The sequence below is a fragment of the Dromiciops gliroides genome, chromosome 5, assembly GCF_019393635.1.
Source record: "Dromiciops gliroides isolate mDroGli1 chromosome 5, mDroGli1.pri, whole genome shotgun sequence".
NCBI classification, from domain to species: domain Eukaryota; kingdom Metazoa; phylum Chordata; class Mammalia; order Microbiotheria; family Microbiotheriidae; genus Dromiciops; species Dromiciops gliroides.
In genome coordinates this window covers 69,233,885-69,255,520 of record NC_057865.1, presented here as the reverse complement: position 1 = coordinate 69,255,520, position 21,636 = coordinate 69,233,885, and the positions used below count along the sequence as shown (strand labels likewise).

Sequence of the window (21,636 nt, the reverse complement as noted above, 5' to 3'; positions counted from 1 at the left end):
TGTACTGGGAAAGACTAAAGTCTAGAGAGAAGAAGAGTGTTCAGAGTGAGTACTGAAGAATAGGCTTTTCTATTTGGTTTAGCCTTAAGGATGGTGCTGTAAAAGTCACAAATATATACAAAAGCAGCAACACCATGAGGCTTCAGAGACCGGAAAATCAGGGTTCAAGTCTTGTCCCTGAAGCATTGTGGGTGTGCATCGGGCCCCAGGCAATGCCCTAGGACATGAGTTGTGGCGTAGGTGTCCACTTGTACTGTGACAGGAGTCCTTATGTCATCAAATTCACAATTTAGTGCCTATTCTATCTCTGTGATAATCCCAATAGTTTTTAGTGTTACAGCTCTATAATTGGGATGATGACATTAATTTTACTGTTATATGGTTATGTAATGATTATGTTATTATATAACAGGCCATATTGTAACAGTATATCATTATAACATAATGTATAGAGCTATGATGGGCAGCAAGGTGGGCGCAGTAGATAAAGTGCCAGGCCATGACTCATCTTCCTGAATTCAAATCTGGCCTTGGACAATCACTAGCTGTGTGACCCTGGGCAAGTCATTTCACTTTGTTGTTTGCCTCCATCTCCTCATCTGTAAGTAGAAGGAAATGGCAAACCACTCTACTATCTTTGCCAAGAAAATCCCAAATGGGGTCACGAAGAGTCAGACACGACTCAACAATAACCAAGAGCTATAATATTCTAAAACCATTCGTGTACTCTTTGATTTACTTTCCAGTGACTTTCATTGTGCTACTTATGAAAAGGCAGAGTTGTAAAGGCCAAATGATATCGAGTGGAGCTGATGAGTTTTAAGTTCTGGAGCTGGGTGGAATAGTTATAGCATCAATAACCTTGGGCAAATATTTCACTTCACCTTGATGGACCAGTTTCCTGAGGAGGCTCTGAACTGGGTGATCTTAAAGATAATTTCCATTTCTAAAATGCTATGACACACAAGTCATGGAAAAACAAACCAAAAAGGTTTGACAACCCCCTCAACAGGTCAGCCTTCTATTATATTGAGTCTAAGTAGTGGTGCATACAGTATGACTTTTGTATCATCTAGTCGGCTGATTAGTTATGGTCTATGGTTCAATGAGCCAGGCAGATCTTTTAATGTGACAGTGCCCAAACTGATGTCCCAAGGTAGATGCTTTGGAAGGGTTTTCTGGTCATAAGACAGATCCTTTCCTGTTAACTTCTAAATCCCATGAGTTGTTGTGTATACTAGGAAAGGCAGGACAAAATGGCTACTTTAAAAAACTTATGTTTCTTCTGAGTCAGAAACGGGATAAAATATGGAGATGTTACCAGTTTGGGCTTATACAGAAGAGGGCTATGCCTGATACTAGGAAGCAGCACACAGTCAGATCCCCCAGGGCAACTCTCAAAATAGCCAGTATGTTTTGGAGAAGACAGAAGAGAGCAAACATTCACTGTTTAGCAGTGTGGAGGTGCTCTTAATTGTGTGTGTGTGTGTGTGTGTGTGTGTGTGTGTGTGTGTGCGTGCGCGCGCATTTTCCTGATGCATATTTATTATAACTGAACACTACCCAATGCCCAAAGCCAGTAAGAATAAGGAGTAAATTCATTAGTTATCTTTTTCTAGATCTTTGTTACCAAGGCTAATCATTATTTGCTTAAGGCCTTCTGTTACATAGGTTAGCACATGAAAACACTTGATGAGTCTTGGTCCCTGGTGTGAAATGCAACACAGTTTCATTTACTAATGGTTTTAATTGAAGAAGAAGCTCTTTCCTAATTTCGGGAACAAAAGTCTTAAAACAACAATTGGTTTTTGACTTATTCTTAGTTGTATTAGAGACAGTTGAGTTTTTAGCTACTGTGTGTATTTCTCTAGATGATCTGTCATCTTATCTATGTAGGCATGTTCCCTTCCACTGGGGAACACTTACACCTGTCCATGCCGTTTTGTCTCTGGAACTCCTGTTTCCCAGTCCTCCCACACATGGTTCCCAGAGGACCTACCTAACATACTGGAAGTATGACTGTCTGACCTTCACCAATCTCACCCAACCACTATGTTTTAGGGCTTCTTAACAGTTACAAAGGTGAAACAAAAGAGTATTTCCTTTTGATCTGATGCCTTCTTTCCAAACACTGAGCTGACATAGGACACACATGAAGCCATGTACATGCTCTGCTGTAAGCATGGTTACCTGATTTCCATTAGGCTGGGTCGTCTTTGCCGGGGGTTCTTGGACTGCAGGGCTGACCGTGGTAGAATATGTATATGCCACCTGGGGAATCAGGATGGTCTGCTTATTGGCAGCAAGTGCTCGTAAGCACGGAACACTGTTCTGGTCAGCAATGGCAACAATTGTAGGTAACTGGGCAGTGACGGTGGGGATGGCGATATTTATGGGGTTGGCACTTGGTGGGATCACATTTACAACTGGGTCTGAGTCTGTCACACAGCTGTCCTTCTGCGGATCCTTTTTTGCACATGACAAGTTCAAGGGCTCTTCCTGGACAGAATAAACACTGTTCTGGTAAACACTAGTGATGGTGGATCTCTCCAACAGTTCTCCATGTTGCTTTGGTAGTGAAAGATCGAGAGGCTCGACTTGCGGCTCTTCCTGGGCACCGTCTGCTGTGTACAAATGACCCTGCGTGTTTCGGGATGAGGAAAGGTTGAGCGGTGATGGGGATGGTGTGCGGCTTCTGGGACCATTCAGAGCCGACCCCACTGGCAAAACAGGAGACTTGGTCACCTTCCTCGGACTCTTGGAAGTCGCGGTGCCGTCCTGGGGTTCGTCGGCTTTGGCAGGTCCCGGTGGATCGCTGTCCTCGGCTGGAACTTCTGCTCTCCCTGGTTCGGGGGAGGACGGTTCTGAGGGCTGCACTGAGATCTGTCCAGCCTGCATCTTTTCAAACCACTTCTTCACTACATCCAGGGGCAGGTTTACTGAATCTGCAATTTTGGAGAGCTCTTCTGCGTTCGGCTGCGCGTTCAGAGCATAGTACGCTTTGAGGAGAGACAGGAGGTTTTTTAGGGGTGGCTGACTGGGAGACAGGCGGTCCTCTCCGGGGTCTGCTGGGGCAGGGGGCTCGGACTTCTCGGCTTCGGGGGCGCTGAGCTGAGCAGGCGGAGCAGGCGGCTTTGGGTCATAGTGCTTTAGCCCTGGCAGTGTGTCCTCACACAGAAGGCAAGTGCTGTCTTCGCCCCCGTCTTCAAAGTGCTTCTCCTTCTCAGACTTCACCGTAAGGTCTTCGGGCAACTTCTCACTTTTGCAACTATTGGTGGGGACGGAGTTTTCTTTTTTCAAATTCTGGGGAACAACCGGAAGCTGACCGGGCTGCTCAAGGCTGTAGTTGATGATGATTTTGGTCGTTCCATCCTGGTCAACCAAAGGAAGACTAATAGCGGAAATGAGGGAATGGCCACCCGGCTGTATGGTCGGCGAGCTGATTGTTTCTTGATCTTTGGATGCGAGATTGGCGTGATTGTTCTCCAGAACTTGCCGTATGACATTGCCATCTACCGCCACTTTGAGCACGTTTTGAATATCACTCAAGTTAATACTTATGGGAGACACCAAACCTACTGTTGGGAGGACAACCGCCTGCACCACACCCTGAGGAGAGCTGGTAGCCTGGAGGGGGCTACCGCCACTGAAAACCCCATTTTGTAAAGGGGCTGAACAGTTGATTCCTGAAGTCACCACGATGGGTTTGAATTCATAATCCACAGGTTCCGTTTTAATTTGGTTTACTGGGAGTTGTTCTTGCAAGGGCTTGTTTTCAATCTTCTGCCGTATCTGCGGCCTCACGGGACTGCCTGGGGACGCCGACAGAGAGGGGGAGGAGCACTGCGACGGCTTGAGCCCCGTCCTCGACCGGCCGTTCACAGGCATCAGGCCGATACACTTTTTACTGCTGATGTGGGAGCTATAGGACCCGGAATGGGAAAAACGCTTCTTGCAGTTTGGACACTCGTATGGCTTCTCTCCTAAACAACAAGGACAAAGACGGCAGTCACTGTACCAGTAGAGAGCAGCCCACAGAGTCCCAACATCTCTCTCCAAAACAGACCGCTCGGCCCTTCAAAAGGACACTGCATGGGCCTGTGTCACGCTCTTATTAAAACACAGATTTTACGTGAAAAAAGCTGGAGAAACATCACAGATGCGTAGGAAGCCTTAGTTTGCACCAAATGTTTTTGCAGATAAGGTCTATTTTTCCTATTTAGTCATGAATCTGATCCTGTGCCTTAAAACTCACCCAGAGTAATTACCTAGGCCAAAACAATCTCTCCTTAGTGTTCTGGTTCCACTTCAGAATCTTTCAAGTCAATAGCCTTCATTATTCTAGCTTATTATCTCTATATATTTTACTTATCTCAAGCTAGGCAATTTAAGGGGGAATTAACCCTAGGTTGAGGGCTGGGGAGGGTAAGGACAGAGGAAATCTGGCTCATGTTCTTTAAAAGTCGAATATTCAACCTTAACTTACAAATTTCAAAACTCTACAAGGTTACCTTCAGAGGATTTCCCATGAAAGGAAAAAAACACAAAACACCAAACCAAACGCAAATACTCTAATGTGGAAAATTAAATCAAATTTGTGAACACCGCTCTCTCACTTGCTCTCTCGAACACACACCTACCCCCCTCCACCACCCCCCCACCCCCTTTTCTTTCCCTGGGCTAGACCTGTGATCTCATTGGTATAGGGGCCTTAGAAGGAGGACACTGTCTCCCCCAATACGGATTGAGTCTAACAGAGCTGCTCTGGCATCAAGAGGTTCTGTGCCTCACCAAGGTCACCAGCTGGTCTGTCAGAGATAGGCCTTAAACCCAGGTCTCCCTCACTTTGGGGCTAGCTCCTTCTACACTAGCCCATGCTGTCTCTCATCATGCACACCAGCTATCTCTGATCTGAAACTTGCATCCATGCATCATGCAAAGACAAAATAGTTTTCTTCTCATTGATAAATTAAAAGTAACTTGAAATTAAAAAGAAAATTCTCATGTTAAAACTATAAATTCGAGAGCACCTGACTGAAAGTTGTACTCTAAGAAATGTTACGCAGTGTCCTCAGAATTCAAAACACCTATAGAAATCATTATTGGAAGGAACCTTAGAACTTGTGTATTTTCAGTGACTCCTCAGTGAGGAATCCTTTATAGAGCATCCCTCATAAATGATCATAAAGTTTACATATTTCTACTTTTTATGAAAGGAAGGGAGCCCTGTGGCATTCCACCAGATAATGTGAAATAAGAATGACTAAATCAGTTTCCAAGAGTCTTGGGCCTGTGGCATAAAAAACTGTAAAATGAACACTATGTTTTATCCATAACACTCAATACCTTGAGCATTTTTAGGACTCTGTTGCCCAAATAAAGCCAGATAGATAGATACCCACTGTAAGGAAAAACAATAGAGTCTGTTATCTAGCTGTGAGTTCTCAATAGATAAAATACATATTTGCAAAATTTTATAGTCACTAAAACGGTAGATGGGGGATAGGGAGCTGGACCTAGAGTCAGGGAGAAGCTGGGCTCCAGTTCAGTATCAGAGATAGCCTGGCTACATTATCATGGACTTGCTAGCCCTTAGGTCATGAAGTTATGATGAGTTGATGTAGTTTATAAGTGGAGGGAATTCCCTACACTGATGAAATCACAGGTCTAGGTGCAAAAACATCCCCTATATAAAACCCCTTTTCTAATCATTAGCTAACAATTTTTTTCCTTTAAAATTTCCAAAGACCCAGATAATATGAATAGAATTGTGTCCAGTTCCTCAGGGGACTGCTCTAAGACTAAGTGCCAATCTAGGGTTCTTGTGAAGATAAATGAGATATTTGTCAAGAGTTTTGCAAAATTTAACGTGCCACATAAATGTTACTATTCTTCTCACAAGGAAGCGCTTTATAAACAAATACAAAGTATTGTGGGTCTAACTGAAGTAAAATCACATGGACATTTCACCCCACTGGTGACTCTACCTCTTCAAGGTTCCTTTTGTTTTCTGTTTTGTCTCCATTTTGTCATTGCTCATTCCCTCATTCATCTTACATCTTTATCTTCCCATTCAATCTATGCCTCTTCCTCCCCCATTTTCTCAATGCCCTGTTCATTTTGTAAAAAAGGGTGAAACTATGATTTAATTTCTTGTGCCTGGTACACTGTACTGTGTCACATATCAATGACATGTGAGTACTGTCAATCACATTTTTGTAAAAAGGAAAAATGCAGGTTCTTAATGTCAAAAGCAATAGACTACTTTGCTTATTGTGCTTCTGAAACGTTCCTAGTGGTTTTTGTTCCCCACTGAGTCAAATGATAATTTCAGGGCCATTTTTGGTTCATTTCTGACTGTTCTTCAATTTAAAGAGGCTCTTCATACTGTAGCTTTAAGTTTCTCTTGGGGTCGGGGGTGGGGAATATAATAAGACCTTTTGTCAAACAGTTAGTTAATGGTCTATAACAAACACATCAGTACTCTATGGAAAGGGCTATTTCAAGGAATTCTACTGAAATACAAATAATGACCCAAAATTTATTTATTTGATTAGGTTTAGATTTTTTTTCTCTAAGATTTCTTAAGGCAGGACTTACTTGTGGTTATAAAAAATGTTATACAGATGATATGATTCTAAAAAAAGTTTTTCTTTTTTTTAAAGCAGATGATGTGATTAAATGAAACTGAAGCTGTTTTAGGAAAAAACCCAATATTTTAGAATTTATACATCTAAATAAATATTACCTTTCAAAGAAGCTATGATGAAAGGTGATATAGTAAACATACTGTTAAAAAGCAGTATTGTCTAGTATCAAAGAACCTTTGAGTCCTCTTTCAATTTTGTGGTGTAGGGGATAGAGTGCCTGGCCTTAAGTCAGGAAGACCCGAGTTCAAATCCTGTCTGACATTTGCTAGCTGTGTAACTCTGGGCAAGTTACTGTTTGCCTCAGTTTCCCCCTGTAAAATGGGCAGAAGGAGGAAATGGCAACCACTCAACTATCTTTACCAAGAAACCCAAATGGGGTGATGAAGAGTAGACATGATGGAAAATGACTCCACAACAAATCACCCTATTCACCAGATGAGGTTTTGAGTGATGTTTTTCTGTTTTTAAAAATCAAATTCACCCTCAAAGGACAAATATTTGCTGAAATTAGGCAGAATTCTTGCCCTGGGGCTGAGATGTGCTTTTTGGTGAGTGTAAACTCGCCTGTGGCCCCTGTACCAGGCTGGCTCCATCCATCCTGACCATCTCCCTTCTGTATTCTGGCAAGGTACCCACCGGATGCGCAGAGATCATGTGCTAGGGGCCTCAGTCCTCTCAGTTTGCACCTCCTGCCCTAAGGCTGAGCTGTGCTGATTGGTGAGTGAGACCCCTCTCACAAAGCTTGCTCCATTGAGCTCTGGGCAGGCCAGCCAGTCACCTCAGTGACCTTCATGTGACCTCCTCTTGTTCCACAAGCATAGGCTTCTCCACATTCCCTCCCCTCCCCCAACATGCTTTGCTCCTGTTGCTTTGGGAACCAAAATCCAATGAATGCAGAGGCATCTCCTGGCTCCGCCCAGCACCCCTGGGACTTCCCAGACCAGACTGTCCTTCCTTGGGCAACACTCCTTGAGACTCCGTGTTCACTGTGGATGTTCCAAATCGGGTGTGTAGCTCAGAGCCTTGAGGGAGTTTCAGAAGATGGGCTCGAGCGATGGCCACACTGCTGGGATGAGAGTAAGATCTCCTAAAGTGACTACTGTGAACGGGCAGCTTTCATTTGGAAGTGGGCTTTCTGTGGTCTTTCTTCAAGAACTCGGCCAGCGAGGCTCGCCTTGAATCTGTGCTAACTGTATTAGTAGCAAATTGGAGCAACTGAATTACTTTCTATTTGGAGATCCATACTTGTATTATTTGATACAAAATAGGCAGTTTATACTGAATGCACGCATTCCCATGCTGCATGGAAAGAAGCCGAATACTTACCACTGTGGATCCTTAAGTGCTCTTTAAGGTGGTGTTTGTACTTGAAAGCTTTTCCACATTCCGTGCACTTGAATTTCCGGTTACCCCCAGACTGGGTCACATGTCTCTGTAAAAACAAAACAAAAACAAAAACAACAAAACATTGGAATTTATTCATAGTACAAAAAGAGTTTTGAATAGAGTATATCTAAAAATTTCAGGCAGATATCTAACATTTTAAACATAAACTTATACTAGATAAAATGTGTCTAGTAAGCGATAGTTGACATCAATGAGTGGTTCCTAAAGTGACCTTAGTGGTCATCTCCAAACTTCTGATTTGATGAATGTGAAAAGAAGCCCTGGGAATGGCCCAAGGTCATCCAAGTCCTCTGACTCTACAGTCAGCATTCCATCTACTGTACCATTGTGCGATAACTCGCCTAAATGGAAATGAACAACCCTAAGAGGCAGCACTCAAGGTATGATCCCCATTTTGTAAATAAGGAGAAAGGCACACAAAGGTTAGGATCGGTCAGGAAATGTTGGTGATGGGCTTCAAACCCAGGGATCTCCCTCCCAGTCCAGGCCTCTTTCCAGAATACCGTGCAGCTTCTCTCATCTAACCTGCTCCAGGGTAGGGTTTTGTTAAGTGGACATAGGATACTGTTCTTAAAGAAATGGAGTCTCCATTTTTCTAGTTTGCCGACATTCTCTAATTCTATCAGTCACCTTGGGATTGGATCTTGGCTCAAAAAATAACTGAAGGAGAAGTTGTTCCCACTGTACATGACAGTTTCAATTCTCTAAGCAGGGCTTTGTTGGTGGGTTTGATTTGGTCTGGACCTGTGATTTCATCAAAACAGGTAACTATTGAGGCAGAAAGAATTACCGGATGCCCCTGAGAGGCCAGGTGACTTGCCTGTGGTCATACAACTATTGCCTGTCAAAGGCAGGATCTGAATCCAGGATTTCCTACTTCAAGGCCAGTCCCTCTATTCACTGAGCCAGGCAGTCTCTCTGGCACTCAACATTTCCAAGACAGACTTTAAAGCAAATTCTATATAGACAAAGGTAAACAGAAAAGATGGACATTTCACAAAAACCCAGTTTAGGATCTCAGATGTTATCCAGTTCAGTAAGTGACTGGCCCAGGGTCACTAAGTCGAAGAGCTGGAAGAAAAATCGAAGTCTTGATTCTGAGGACTTGTGCTCGCTGCTCTATGCTGCAGTACTTCTTATATATTTAATGTATTGAGGCTAGGCTTTCATCATCTGCTGAGTCTCCATTTCTCTATTTCTACTTTTTATTGACAATACTGTTCAGAAAGAGGTGCTTGAGAAAAGACAGCAAGCATGGGAACAACATGGTCCCAAGTCCAAATCATCCTCCCACATCTGTTAGAAGGTCCCTATCAAGTCAAGTAGATGAGAGATCAGATGTCATGGAAAAGCTAAATTCTCCACCCTGATCCCTCTTGCCGCTGTCTGCTGGCTTAGTAAGCACAAGAACTGGGTTTATTGGATAATTACATCATATTCCTTTTAAAAGAAACTCAGAATATAGGTAAGATAGAGGAAGAAATTTCTGACTATAAACCGACACAGCTCACACATATATTTGGTAAGAGACATTAATTTCCTATTTTTCTAAGGTTAGGGTAAATTAATACTTCTATACTTTGTTTAAATATACTGACAGCAAGCTCTGGACAACAAGAGAAGCACACATAAAGGAATTCTGAACAAGAGTCATTGAGAATAATTGGTGAGGAAGATAGTGAAAGGATAAAGTAATATTTCTGCTTTCTTCTGGGGCAGGAGATCATCCAATCACAGTGTCTGGCTCAGAAAATCTAGTTTATTGTCTTATTCAATACTTATTGAGTGCAGAAGCCTAAAAAATTAAGACACCGTGCTGATAAAGCAGCAACAACACCTAGACCCTGATATTTTATGAGAACAGCATATGACAGTCTGCCTGTGGCATAACATTCTCTGATTACAGAGACTTGGGAATGTTGCCAATGTTACCCATTCTCAGTCTACTCTAAATCCCAGAGCCATTTGGGTATTTCTTTCATTTACCAAGAATCTTCTCCCAATGTTGGCCTCCCTGTCTGTAGCACTGACCTCCTCCTTTGTCAGTTCTCACTTGCCCATTACCATCTGTCAAACTCAGTGGCTTTTAGTTCTCATTCTTGGCATATAAAGCACCTGAAATTCTTTCTTGATATAAAGTTTTTCTCTTCCCTACATGGGATGGTCTTGGTTCTCCTCCCCTCTCTCTGATGGTTCTTTTTCCACTGTCATCACTAGGTCGATTTCCTCTTGCCACACCTTTTTTTTTCCCCCAGGGCAATGACGGTTAAGTGACTTGCCCAGGGTCACACAACTAGTAAGTGTCAAGTGTCTGAGGCCCTATTTGAACTCAGGTCCTCCTGAATCCAGGGCCAGTGCTTTATCCACTGCACCACCTAGTTGCCCTGCCACACCTTCAATATGGGCATTCCTCAAGTTAAAGGCCTGGCTCTGCGTCTCCCTCTATGACCTTATTTACAGCCATGGCTCAAATGAGGATGAGGCTGACAGTTGCCAAACCCCTGCTTCTAGCCGTGACTTGGTTTTTAAACCCAGACTCAAATTTCCTACCTCCTGTTAGGTAATAGGGCCCCTTGACATCTCACCAGTATCTGTATTTAAACCCCCCTAAAACCCCATGTGTCTTTCTTCTCCTCCACACCCCCTTCTCAGGTTCTCCTCTTCTCTTCCCTGTTTCTATGAGTGGTGCTGCCATTATCACAGCCACCCATACTTCAAAATTCACTTCTTTCTCTCAGCTGCAGATGGAAAGGGCCTCAGCAGCCATTTGGTCCAACCTCCACCCATCACGGTATCATCCCATGCTGTACCTATGAAGTGCTCGTGCAGCCACTGCTAATCAACAAGCCCCTCCTGTGCCCCTTAGTGCTGCGGATAGAAAGACAGAAGTCAAACAGTCCCTGCCTTCAAAGGGCTGAGAGACAGCTACCCACCCCCCCACTTTGGGGCAGCTTTAATTAGTAGGAAAACTTTCCTGACATTAAGCACTTCCACCCGGTGTTCCTGGTTTTGCCCTCTGGGGCCCAACAGGGCAAACTCGATCCCTCTTAGGGGGTGAGATGTCAAGGGATCTCTCTCTCTCTGAGGTTCTTCAGGCTGGCTCTTACATGCACTGGTCATAAAGTCCTTCCCCAGGTTGGCTCCCTTCCTCTAGACCCTCTCCAAACGATCCATCTCTTTCCTAGGCCGTGCTGCCCCAAATGAAGCATGCTGTCCAGATGGGATCTGATCAGGTAAGAATGCAGCAGGATGGTCACTGTCTCTCTCTCCTGTTAGGTCTGCTGGCCACCACAGTACATACACTGTGGAGTCGAATGCAGGCGCAGGGCCTGTCTTTGGCCTGCTCCAGGCCTTCCCTGTGAAGGTGACGTTTTGAACCCAAGGATAAGGCTTTCCACTTACCGTTCCTGAATTTCTTATTATTAAATTTGTTTTATTTCTTTTTTTAAATTATTTTCCAGTTTCATATTACATACAAGGATAGTTTTCAACATTTGTTTACACTAGATTTTTAGTTCCAAATTTTTCTTTTCTGCCCCCCCCCTCCCCTTCCCTCCCTCCTCCCCAAGACGGAAAGCAGTCTGATATAGGTTGATTATGTACAGTCGATTTAGACCAGTATTTTAGCCTGCATATGTCTTTTGGATCCATACTCTTTAGTCTGTTAACTGTCCCTCACTGTATTGCGCCATTTTCAGACTGGATGAGAATCCTGCCTTTATTTAAGTCCTTAAATAGTAAAGGGACTCTGGGGGACAATCTCCTGGAGACCTCTGGGCCAGGCTGACACTGAGCTTTTAATGACTGCTCTTATGAGTCTAGACACTCCACGTGCCCCAAATCCACTGCATTGTTATCACCATCCAAGCCACATCTCTCAATCTTTTCCACAAGCAGAGTGAAAGGTACTTTATAAAATGCCTTGCTAAAATTTAAGCAAACCACATTTCTATAACATTCCATTTATCTAACAGTTGAATAACTGTTGAACAAAGGAAATAAGTTCCATAGAGCATGACCTGTTCTTGATGAACAGGTATTTTCTGTTAGATATTCACTACCTATCTCTTTACTGGATCTATTTTTTATTTTCTCCAGGAACTGAAGTAAAAACTCATTGGCCTATCGTTTGGTTACTCTATTCCCCCCCCCCCTTTTAAAAAAATTGGGACATTTGCTCTTCTCCAGTCTTATTCTCTCTGATCTTCCAGGTATCACAGACAGTGGCTCAGCAATTCCATCTGCCAGTTCTTTTAGTCCCTTAGGATGTAGTTCGTCTGTGCCAGGTAACCTGAATTCATCAAGGGCAGTTAGGTGTGTTTACTTATCTTGTAGGTACTTTTTGGTATAAACTTTGTTAGCTGTTTTTGGTCTACCACTTCTAGTCCAAAAGTCATTCACATGGGCAGAGGAAACAAGAAAAAACAAGACCTGACCATCTCTGCTTTCTATTGTCAGTTCCCATCCTCCCCTCTACCCTGTGGGTCTGGTCTTTTTTGATCTCATTTCTTAACAGACCCTACATGCTTTTCTTTGGTCTCTGGCATTCCTTACCAGAGTCTGCTCACTCGGAGCTTCATCATGGACACCTGTCTTGCATAACTAGGCTATGTCATTTGTTCATCCTGCTACTTTCCCTTGCTTCCATACATACCTTTAAAAATATAACCTAGTTGACAAGTATTCTATGCATTCATATTGTTCTCTTTAGATGACTCCACTGTCTCACCTGAGCAAAATGGTTTCACTTTTTGTCTTCGGAATTCTTTCTTAAGAACTTTTCATCAATGCTGGGATAACTTTCCCTATAGACTTCTAGTCTATGGGATCCTACCCAGTCAACCTTTGAAATTTGCTCTCTCAAAATCCAGTGCCCATAATAGGATTTTTTCCATTCTCCTCCTCTATTTCAAACTCCAGGAGCTAGCAGTCACAAACTATACCATCATCTTCTACTCTGACCAGTTTCTGTCAGTGAAAACAAGATACAGAATTCTGTCTACCTTGTCCCCGCCTTCATTATTCCATCTTTTGAGTGATGAAATTGTCATCAAAGTGCCTAGCACAGTGCTTGACACAAAACAGGAACTTAATAAATGACTTAAAGTCAAGTCAAGAAATTATAGTTGCTCTGCTTTTGACAAAGAGAAAGCACCAGCAGATATCTGGATAAATGAGGAAGCTAGGCCGTCGAGTGGATAGAGGGCAGGACTTGGAACCAGGAAGACCCAAGTTCCAAACCTGCCTCAGGCTGGATGACCTGGGGCAGGTCACTGAACTTCTCTTCCCTTCAGTTTCCTCATGTGTAAAATGGAGATGACAATAGTACCTCCCCTCATGGGGTCCACATGCCAAGTGCTTGGCAAGCCTTGAAGCCAAAGGAAGGTCAGCTACTGTTCTTATCAAGCCATCCTCACTTCTATGACATGCCTGTGCTGTTTCCTCCATACCTCATTTATTTCCTGTTAGTGTGTAAATAATGGTCTAGAGTATTGACAAAACTGCCTGTTTTTTCAGTCCACTGATCATCACCTCAAGTTCTCAATTCTGTCTTCCCTTCTGGTTTGTGGCCTTCCATCCATTAACATGCTTTCTTAATCCACAGTACTACCCTAATTCCCCTTCTTTCTGCTTCTTTGCTTCCTTCCTCTCTGTCTCTCTTTATTCAAGCCTGGGTCTCCCTATCTCACCCAGGCTAGAAGTGTAGGGGGAGGATGTTCACAGGCCCGATTTTACTCTGATCAATCTGGGAGCTTTGATCTGCTATGTATCCTTTCCTTAGGCAACTCGCGCCATAATTCAATCATGGGCTGTATCCCAGCAAGTCTAATGCTTAAACAGTCAAAGCTGCTTCCTTGGATTAGGGTCTATAATGCATGATTTTGACGGCCTGGACTCAGACATGTCTATCGACATATGTACGTGGCCCATGTATAGGCTCCTTTCTTGGATTTTATCTCCTGGGAAGCTGAGGTGTCTCACCTGCCATTCTTACTTCTTTGGAGCTGCTCTTTATGGTATCTAACTTGGGGTACATATTGAGGCAGTTTTCTTCCTTCTCAATTTCTTTTTATTTTAAATCCTTTTCCATTAGATTTGCAAGATGACAGGCAAATACATTCTTAGGAGCTTTTCTTGGTGTACCCCATCCCTAGCCAGGACTGTGTCTCCCTGTATTCTATACTGTGGTCCAGAAATAGAAATCCCATTCTCAGACACTATGTTATAGCAAATGTCCTCTTCTGTATCACTCATTTTTAATGGGCATCATTCTGGTCCTCAGTTTCTTGCCCAAGTCTCTGTAATCTCTGCCAATGTTTTCTAGGTTTCTTCTGGCACTATCATTTATTCTCACTTCAATGACCAGAATTAGATAATCCACTGTATTTCAGTCTTCCTTCTACCATCTCCCCTTAGTTGGCAAGTCCTCTTGATGGTTCCTTCAATGTCGCTTACATTTTGTCCACCCCTTTGCATTCTCTGCTATGGACTTAGTTCAGTTCTTAACATTTCTCATGCCTAGATAAGTGTAATAACCTATTAGCTGATTTCTTGGTCTCTGTACTCTCCTCTCTCTAATCCAACCTGTAGACCGTAGTCAAAATAATTTTCCTAAGAATTGTTTTGATTTAGTCACTTTCTTGCTTGAAAACTATCTCTTTTCTTGTTGCCTGCCAAATAAGGTTTAAACTCTGTAACCTGGCATCTGAGTTCTTTCTACTCTGGTGCCAACATACCTTTTCTGGTCTTATTTCTCATAATCTGGTCAATGTGCATTAGGAGATGCTCCCTGTTCTTGTGCCTTTTATCATTCAATTCTTTCTGCCTGGAATGCCCTTCCCTAATTTCTGCTTGTCAAAATCCTACCCCATGTGTCAAAAGCAAAGTTCAGATTTTACCTCTTCCATGGTATCTCCCCTGAGTACCTAGAGTTTAGTTCTTAATTAGGAGGATTTAGGCAGAAATCACAATAAAGGGTTTAATTTTTTAAAAATTGAAGTGTTATGCCTAAATGTTAAATGCTATATTGTGGGAAATAAGGTCAACACATTTCCACAGTTGTAGAACAAGGCCAGGAGGGCTTATTCACTGTTTCTATGAATGATAAAAAAGAAAAGACTAGAGGTAATTTGTTGATGTTACTTCCAAGGACAAAGCAGTAAGTCAATTAGGGGACTGTTATAGGGTACGTGAATGTTAAAATGTTAAAAAAAAATTCAGTATGCTTTATAAACCTGGAGGTCCAATGCTAAATCTATGTATGTTGGCATAAAATGATATCTTTTCCTTTACACAGATAAAGGAAAGGAAAGAAAAACAGATGGCCATGCTTTTATTATTTTTGCTCATTTCTTTAGTTTGAAGAATTGTTTTCCTCTTGCCAGGTTTTTTTTTTTTTTTTTTTTTTTTTTTTTTGAGGACTTGTGATTTCATCAGGGTGCTGGCAGTAACTCAAAGTCTTTAGAGAACTGCCTGGGACACTTGCCTGGGGTCAATGGCAAAGACAGGCCTTGAGTTCAGGTTTTCTTTGGACCTAAGCCTAACCTGCTATCTTGCCACCTTGTCTTTCTGGTGGGTAACTTGGTGGTAAAAACCACAAAAACAAGAAATAAACTCTAAACTACCAGTATGTTAACAATATGGCTTTGAACCCCAGTTTTTCTACTTTCTACCTGCAAAGTCTGAGACCAGGTCCTTGCTTCCTGTGGGCCTCATCTGCAAAATGTGGGAGTGGGCCAAGTGCCTTCCATGAGGCTCCTTCTGGCTCCAAGTCCATGACTTATGACATAGGCCCTTATGAGGAAAATGAGGGTTTCTTTCTTTTAAAAAGAATTCACTTATTTGGGAGGAAGAAGCAACAGTTAATTAGAATCATAACAGGTTACTGTACATTTTGACAACCAAACATGATCTCGGCATAACTACTTTTAAGTCTTGGTAACAGACTATAAATTGCTGAAGTTAAAAATAAAAATTTGTAATTCAACTCAAAAGACCTAAATACTGATATTTTAGATACTGTTCATCATCTACAATTAGTGAAAAATTAATCCCACTAAGTATTTATTAGATATTTATGCACAAGCCTCTGTGAGAGACAGTATGATGGACCAGACCTAGTTCCCAACATTTAGGAGTTTACAATATAGTTGGGGAAAGGACATATATAAATGAAAGGATAATGAGACATACAAGGCAATCCTTTCATTGATCTTTCTTATTCCCTTGAGTAATTTCCTCTCTCATTTTCCTAACCCCACTTCTCTCTCTCACCATTAGCAGATGGCTTCACTTTCTACTTTTTTGAAATTGAAGTTACTTTCTCTCCCCCTCAAAAGACAACCCCGATTTAAAAATGTAACTTTTCAACAATTTTCTTCTAATAGTAGTAACCTTCCCAGCTTCTGTGATTTTTCTGCACATCATCAATCAGTGCTGAGGTATTTTCCCTATTAACATTAAGCAATATATAATGTAACATTCTGCCACTAAAGTCATCCTCTGATGCCTCCCTGTGACATGAAGCAATGCTGGGGTCTTGCATCTCCAAGGCCTTGCCAGCAGAAAGCAAGCTCTGGAAGGTCCTAGCAAAGCAGAGCAGCTTTCAGAACATGGTGAGGGGCTGTCTTCTAAGGACCAGCCTAAATTAGTGAGGGCTTCAGGGTCATAAGCCTCAGCCACATGACTGATTTTCTTCAGCCATAGAAACTCTAGCCTATGGAGGTGTAGAGCAGCTAGGAACAATGCTGGGCATGAACTCACTCATTTTTGAAGCACTGATGCATATTAATATTGTTAAGAAACCACAAAGGATGTTAAATATAGTTAGTGATTTGCTTAGAAGCATCTCCTTTCAGTTTAACAGTTGGCAACACAGAATACTAAATTTATGCTCAACTTTTATTCTTAATGGAGTTGAAAATTAATGTTTACTAAAAATACAATAGTCTACACAGGCTGATAGGGATAAATGGCTTTAAAAGACAGCATTAGTACTTTATTTATCATAAAACACACCTTCTTAAAGGTTAAAGGCACTGGGTTTTTGGATTATAAAAAGTCAGAGATGGAGGAGATTATATGTCAGTCCCCTCATTTTACAGATGAATTCTAGACAGGTGACTTGTCCAAGGTCTCATAGATAGTTAGTAGTGGCAACAGGACCTGAGACTGTGTTTTTAGACTCCCAAGTCTAGGATATTTTTCCCACTACACTGCACTGTTTCAGAAGTTCTGGAAGAGAAGTAAAGATGATCAACTGCTATAGCAATGTAGATACATAGAGACCACACTTGAGAAAAAAGTAGATGTTTTACTTTGGGGCCAACAAGTCTCCCTCTGGGGATTATGGGCTACAAGGCTTGCTGTATAGGCTGATAGTAAACTGTGGTTCCTTCTGTCCTTTCCTTATTTCACAGGAGGCTTTAGTTAATTTAATTCCAAATCAATAAACACTCAGCTCCTACTATGTAGCAAGACATTGGTCTAGGTAGAAATTAAGATGGAAAAGCTTGACTTTGGGAAAGCAAGCTCATTAAAGCCATTTCTAAATAGGAACTTACCTTTCCCTGTTCTCTGCTGCTCGGGGAGCAGAGGGCCCCTTAGCTCTCATAATGGGTCTGTGTGGAAAATGTGACTGACTTCTATAAATTTCAATAAAATAAGCTACTAGCTCAGATAAACTGAAGTAGGGACCTTCGGCCAATTGCCTTCTACAGAAGAGGAAACAAAGGATTCAAGGCCTCCTCAGGGTAACCCATTCATAGGAACAGAGGCAGATTCAACAGTTGGAGCCTATTTCGATTTCCTTTGATTTGCCTTCCATTTCTCCTGTTTAAGCTTCTGTTGTCCTATGTTTTTACACATTCTCCCTGGCCTGGGCTCCACCCTGTTTTCCAGACACTCTTATGTGAGTTCCAGGTCCTTGGTTCCCCAAGTTCTTCTTGAGTTATTGGAGCATGACTTATTTGCTCTCTTTGGACCTGTTCTGCCCTGCTTCCCTGGACCTGATCACGGGTTTACCTAAGTGAGATGCATCCAGTTCACCTCCTATTTAACTAAACTCCTGGTTCTGGTACCAGAGGCTCGATGTTCTCATCAACTGCTGTCTCTCTGGGCTCCTTCCAGTCATTTGTCTCTAGGTCAAGGACCCTTCGCAGTCAGGGGAGCACAGAGGAAGCCTGTTGCAGAGGTAAATATTCTTGTGGGATCCGTCTGAGACAATCAAGTGTAGAGTCCTGCTTTACTGCTGAGCATATACTTGAATTTCTCACTTTAACTGACCAGCCTCATCTGCTAGTCTCGTTCCATCTGTGTGATTTTTAGTGATCTGAGTTGTAAAATGAAGTATAGTATGAATTCTAACATTTAAACAAGATTTAAATTTCTATCAGGGACGTTTACAAAGGGGATCTAACTTGGTAATGGCCTCTGATGCTAAGGGTCAATCGAATCCCCTTAATATGTACCAACAGAATACATTTAGCTCATAATAAGTATTATTTGGGTTCAATTGCTCCAGAACTGCCACCTCCACTGGTTAGCATTCCCATTTATTCCCTACTGGAAACCTGGACTCTTATGGATGAACTCTTGTCTTTTGGGGGTGCCCCTCTCCCCTTAGTGTTGTCTTCCCCCATCAGAATATGAGCTCCTTGAGGGTAGGGACTGTCTTGCTTGTGTTTTTATCCCTAGTCCTTAGCACAGTGACGGGGACATAGGCCCTACAGAGGAACTAGAGAAAGCCAGAAACAAATTCATCCTCAAAACCCTCAAACACGAAGATGCATCTGTTTAGTATAGTATCCACTTGTTTCTACAGAGTCAAGGAGCTGGTAATAATGACAGATCATTAAATTGAACCTCCCTCTCCAGGAAGTATTTATCACATCATGCTATTGTGTTACCAGACTTGGTTTATCAAGTGTCTACATTGACAGACTTAAGAATGGACTTTACTCCAGTGACTCCCTATTACCTCCAGGATCAAGTACAAGATCTTGTCTGATGTTTAAAGCCCTTCATGACCCAGAATCCTCCCGGCCTTCCCAGTCCCCTTGCACCTCCCCCCACCACACGAGGCTCCCAGCTATTTTTGGGAAACGCTCCGTTCTTCCACCTGAGCACCTCTCCCTCTTCATCTTTGTCTCTGGGCTTCCCTGAAGCCTCTGCTAAAAGCCTGCTTCTCCTGACTCCTCTCAGTGCCAGCGCCTTCCTCCCAGCATCCATACATGGTCTGCTTTTTGTCTCCCAAGACTGGGAGCTCCTTGAGATCAGAGAGTGTTTCTTTGTGTTCCCAGTGCCCGGCACAGAAGGTATACAGAAGGCACTTAATAAATGACTGCTGACTGGTCAAATCAACTAGAGAAACCATTCTTATGGTATTAAGAAAAAAGAAAGCCCCCTACCTTATCAAATAGTGGATGCTAATGAAACAGAGAAGTTGAATGAAGCAACAAAGGCCCAGAAGTTAATTGTTAAAACTCTTTCCCCCCCCCCCTTTAGTAAGGCCTTGTACAAAGACACATCTACCGCTCAAGTACATTTTCAGGTAGGGTGCAGACATTACATGTCTAAACCACACTCAAGGGCTGAGCTGAATTTTTACATTAAATTTTGCTGCTGTTTATCCATTTGTAAAATCGACAAGTCGGTAAACTCTCTGCCATTGCACTTACTTGATCTCTTCCTGATTTATGGGATGTCATGTGACGTTCAAGTTGTGTTCTGTACGCAAACGTGTAACTGCACAGGGAACAACTAAAGTTGTCCTCATTTTTTTCATGGCGATATTTAATGTGTTCTTTCAGAGAGGTAAAGCGTTTGTAGCCTCGGTCACAATATGGGCAGGTAAGAAGTTGAGAAAATGCATCTGGTGTTCCTGTAAGAGAAAAAACATATTTTTGTCTCAAACTGTTCAGAAGAATATGACCAAGCCTAACTAGCCTCAAGTCAGAACGTAGGTGACGTTTATGTCTGCCTCTGCGTCAAAGATGGACTCTACCCTGGTGAAGTCTTCTATTTATTCACTATCCATCAGAGGTGGCACACACGTCCTCATTCACATAGCATAGGCCTTTCTTTGTACATAAAAAACAACCCTCCTGATCAGTCAGGACAGAGGCACTCACTGGTGGTTTTCAGTAGCGTGGAAGAATCGGTAACTCAAATATTCATTCTTTTGTCTGGTCTCTCTTGTGGCCATGGGGTAAGGTTTTCAGTCAGCAATCTTGGAACGTGGCTCTTCTCTGTGTGAGGCTGACCGGCTCTTGACAACTTTGACTAAAGCAGGTATTTTATTTGGGAAGATAACTGCGACAAGCAATTACTGATGCTTATAGTAGCAGAGAAGGCACACACTGGAATTCAGAGTAACCATTTCCCAACTGACGGACGCACTGTCTTAGTTTCCAGTTCTTTGCTACCACAAAAAGAACAGCTGTATATATTCTTTATATGGGTCCTCTTCCTCTTTCTTCGCTTTCTTCAGGGTATGGCCCTAGAAGAGGTATTGCCGAGGCAAAAGGTGTTCACAATTTAGTGCCTTTTAAGTCATAGCTCCGAACTGCTTTCCAGAATGGCTGTACCAATTCTCAGCTTCAACAGCACACGAATGCACCTTTTGGGGTCATCTTTGCCAATCTAATGGATGTGAGGTGAAACTTCAGAGTTGCTTTAATTTACTCTTCTCTAATTACTAGTGATTTGGATCACCCTCCCCGCCCCCCAACAGTGATGTTGATGTCTTCCTTTAACATCAACTGGGGAATGACTTTTATTCTTAAAAATCTCAATCAAATGACAGTATCTGAATACAGTGGAACACTATAGTGCTATAAAAAATTATAAGAGGGATGGTTCAGAGAATCTGGGAAGACTTGCAGGAATTCAGAGTGAGAAGAACTAAGAGTAACTGATACAATAAGAAAAAGTGTATTGTAAAGACAAACAGCTTTGAGGAACTGAAGAAATCTGATTGATGCAACAACTAACCATGATTACAGAGGTCTGATAACAAGATGTATTTGAAGCACTTGCTGTGTGCCAGGCCCTATGCCAAGGGCTGGATGCTTCCTAAGAGGGTCTGGATTCAAAATGAGAAGGAACCATAACGTTTTGGTCATGGAAAATATAGGATATATTTTGCTTGATTATGTGTGTTTGTCACAAGGTTTTTTTTTAAACTGGGAGGTGGTTTGGAAAGGAGAAAAAACTGTTTTTACATTGAAAATTTTAAAAAAGGAATTTAGTCAAGAAATTTATTTTTATCCAGAACCAAATGATGGTCTCTCCCCTACCACACCAAACTTTTATGAGAGACAAATAAAAATGAAATGTTAAATTAAATCAGAGATTTATGCAAGTGAAGCAAATTCCAGGATATACTGATAGGATTAGTAGAGTCAGAATAATACTGAACACACTATGTGAGCAGGTAAAAAGACTGAGTATCCTGGCAAGTCAAGGTCAGAGGCAGGGCTTGAACGTGGGATGTTCTGAGTCTGTGGCCAGCTTCACCAAACTACTGACAACTATGTGTATAACATACTTACTAGTAAGTATTTTATATAGTGAATTA

At 42.2% G+C, this 21,636-nt stretch overlaps 1 protein-coding gene across 4 annotated transcripts in view; it reads right to left on the bottom strand.

The window, feature by feature from the left end:
- The window catches only part of ZEB1 (zinc finger E-box binding homeobox 1), a 199,337-nt gene that overhangs the window by 5,312 nt on the left and 172,389 nt on the right, over positions 1 to 21,636 (bottom strand). For all 4 annotated transcript variants that reach the window (XM_043966477.1, XM_043966480.1, XM_043966478.1 and 1 more), the window contains 3 exons: positions 19,736 to 19,938; positions 7,977 to 8,082; positions 2,191 to 3,983 (listed from right to left, as the gene is read on the bottom strand). In XM_043966477.1, the coding sequence (XP_043822412.1) occupies positions 2,191 to 3,983; positions 7,977 to 8,082; positions 19,736 to 19,938 (2,102 nt within the window). The remainder of the gene's footprint in view (positions 1 to 2,190; positions 3,984 to 7,976; positions 8,083 to 19,735; positions 19,939 to 21,636) is intronic.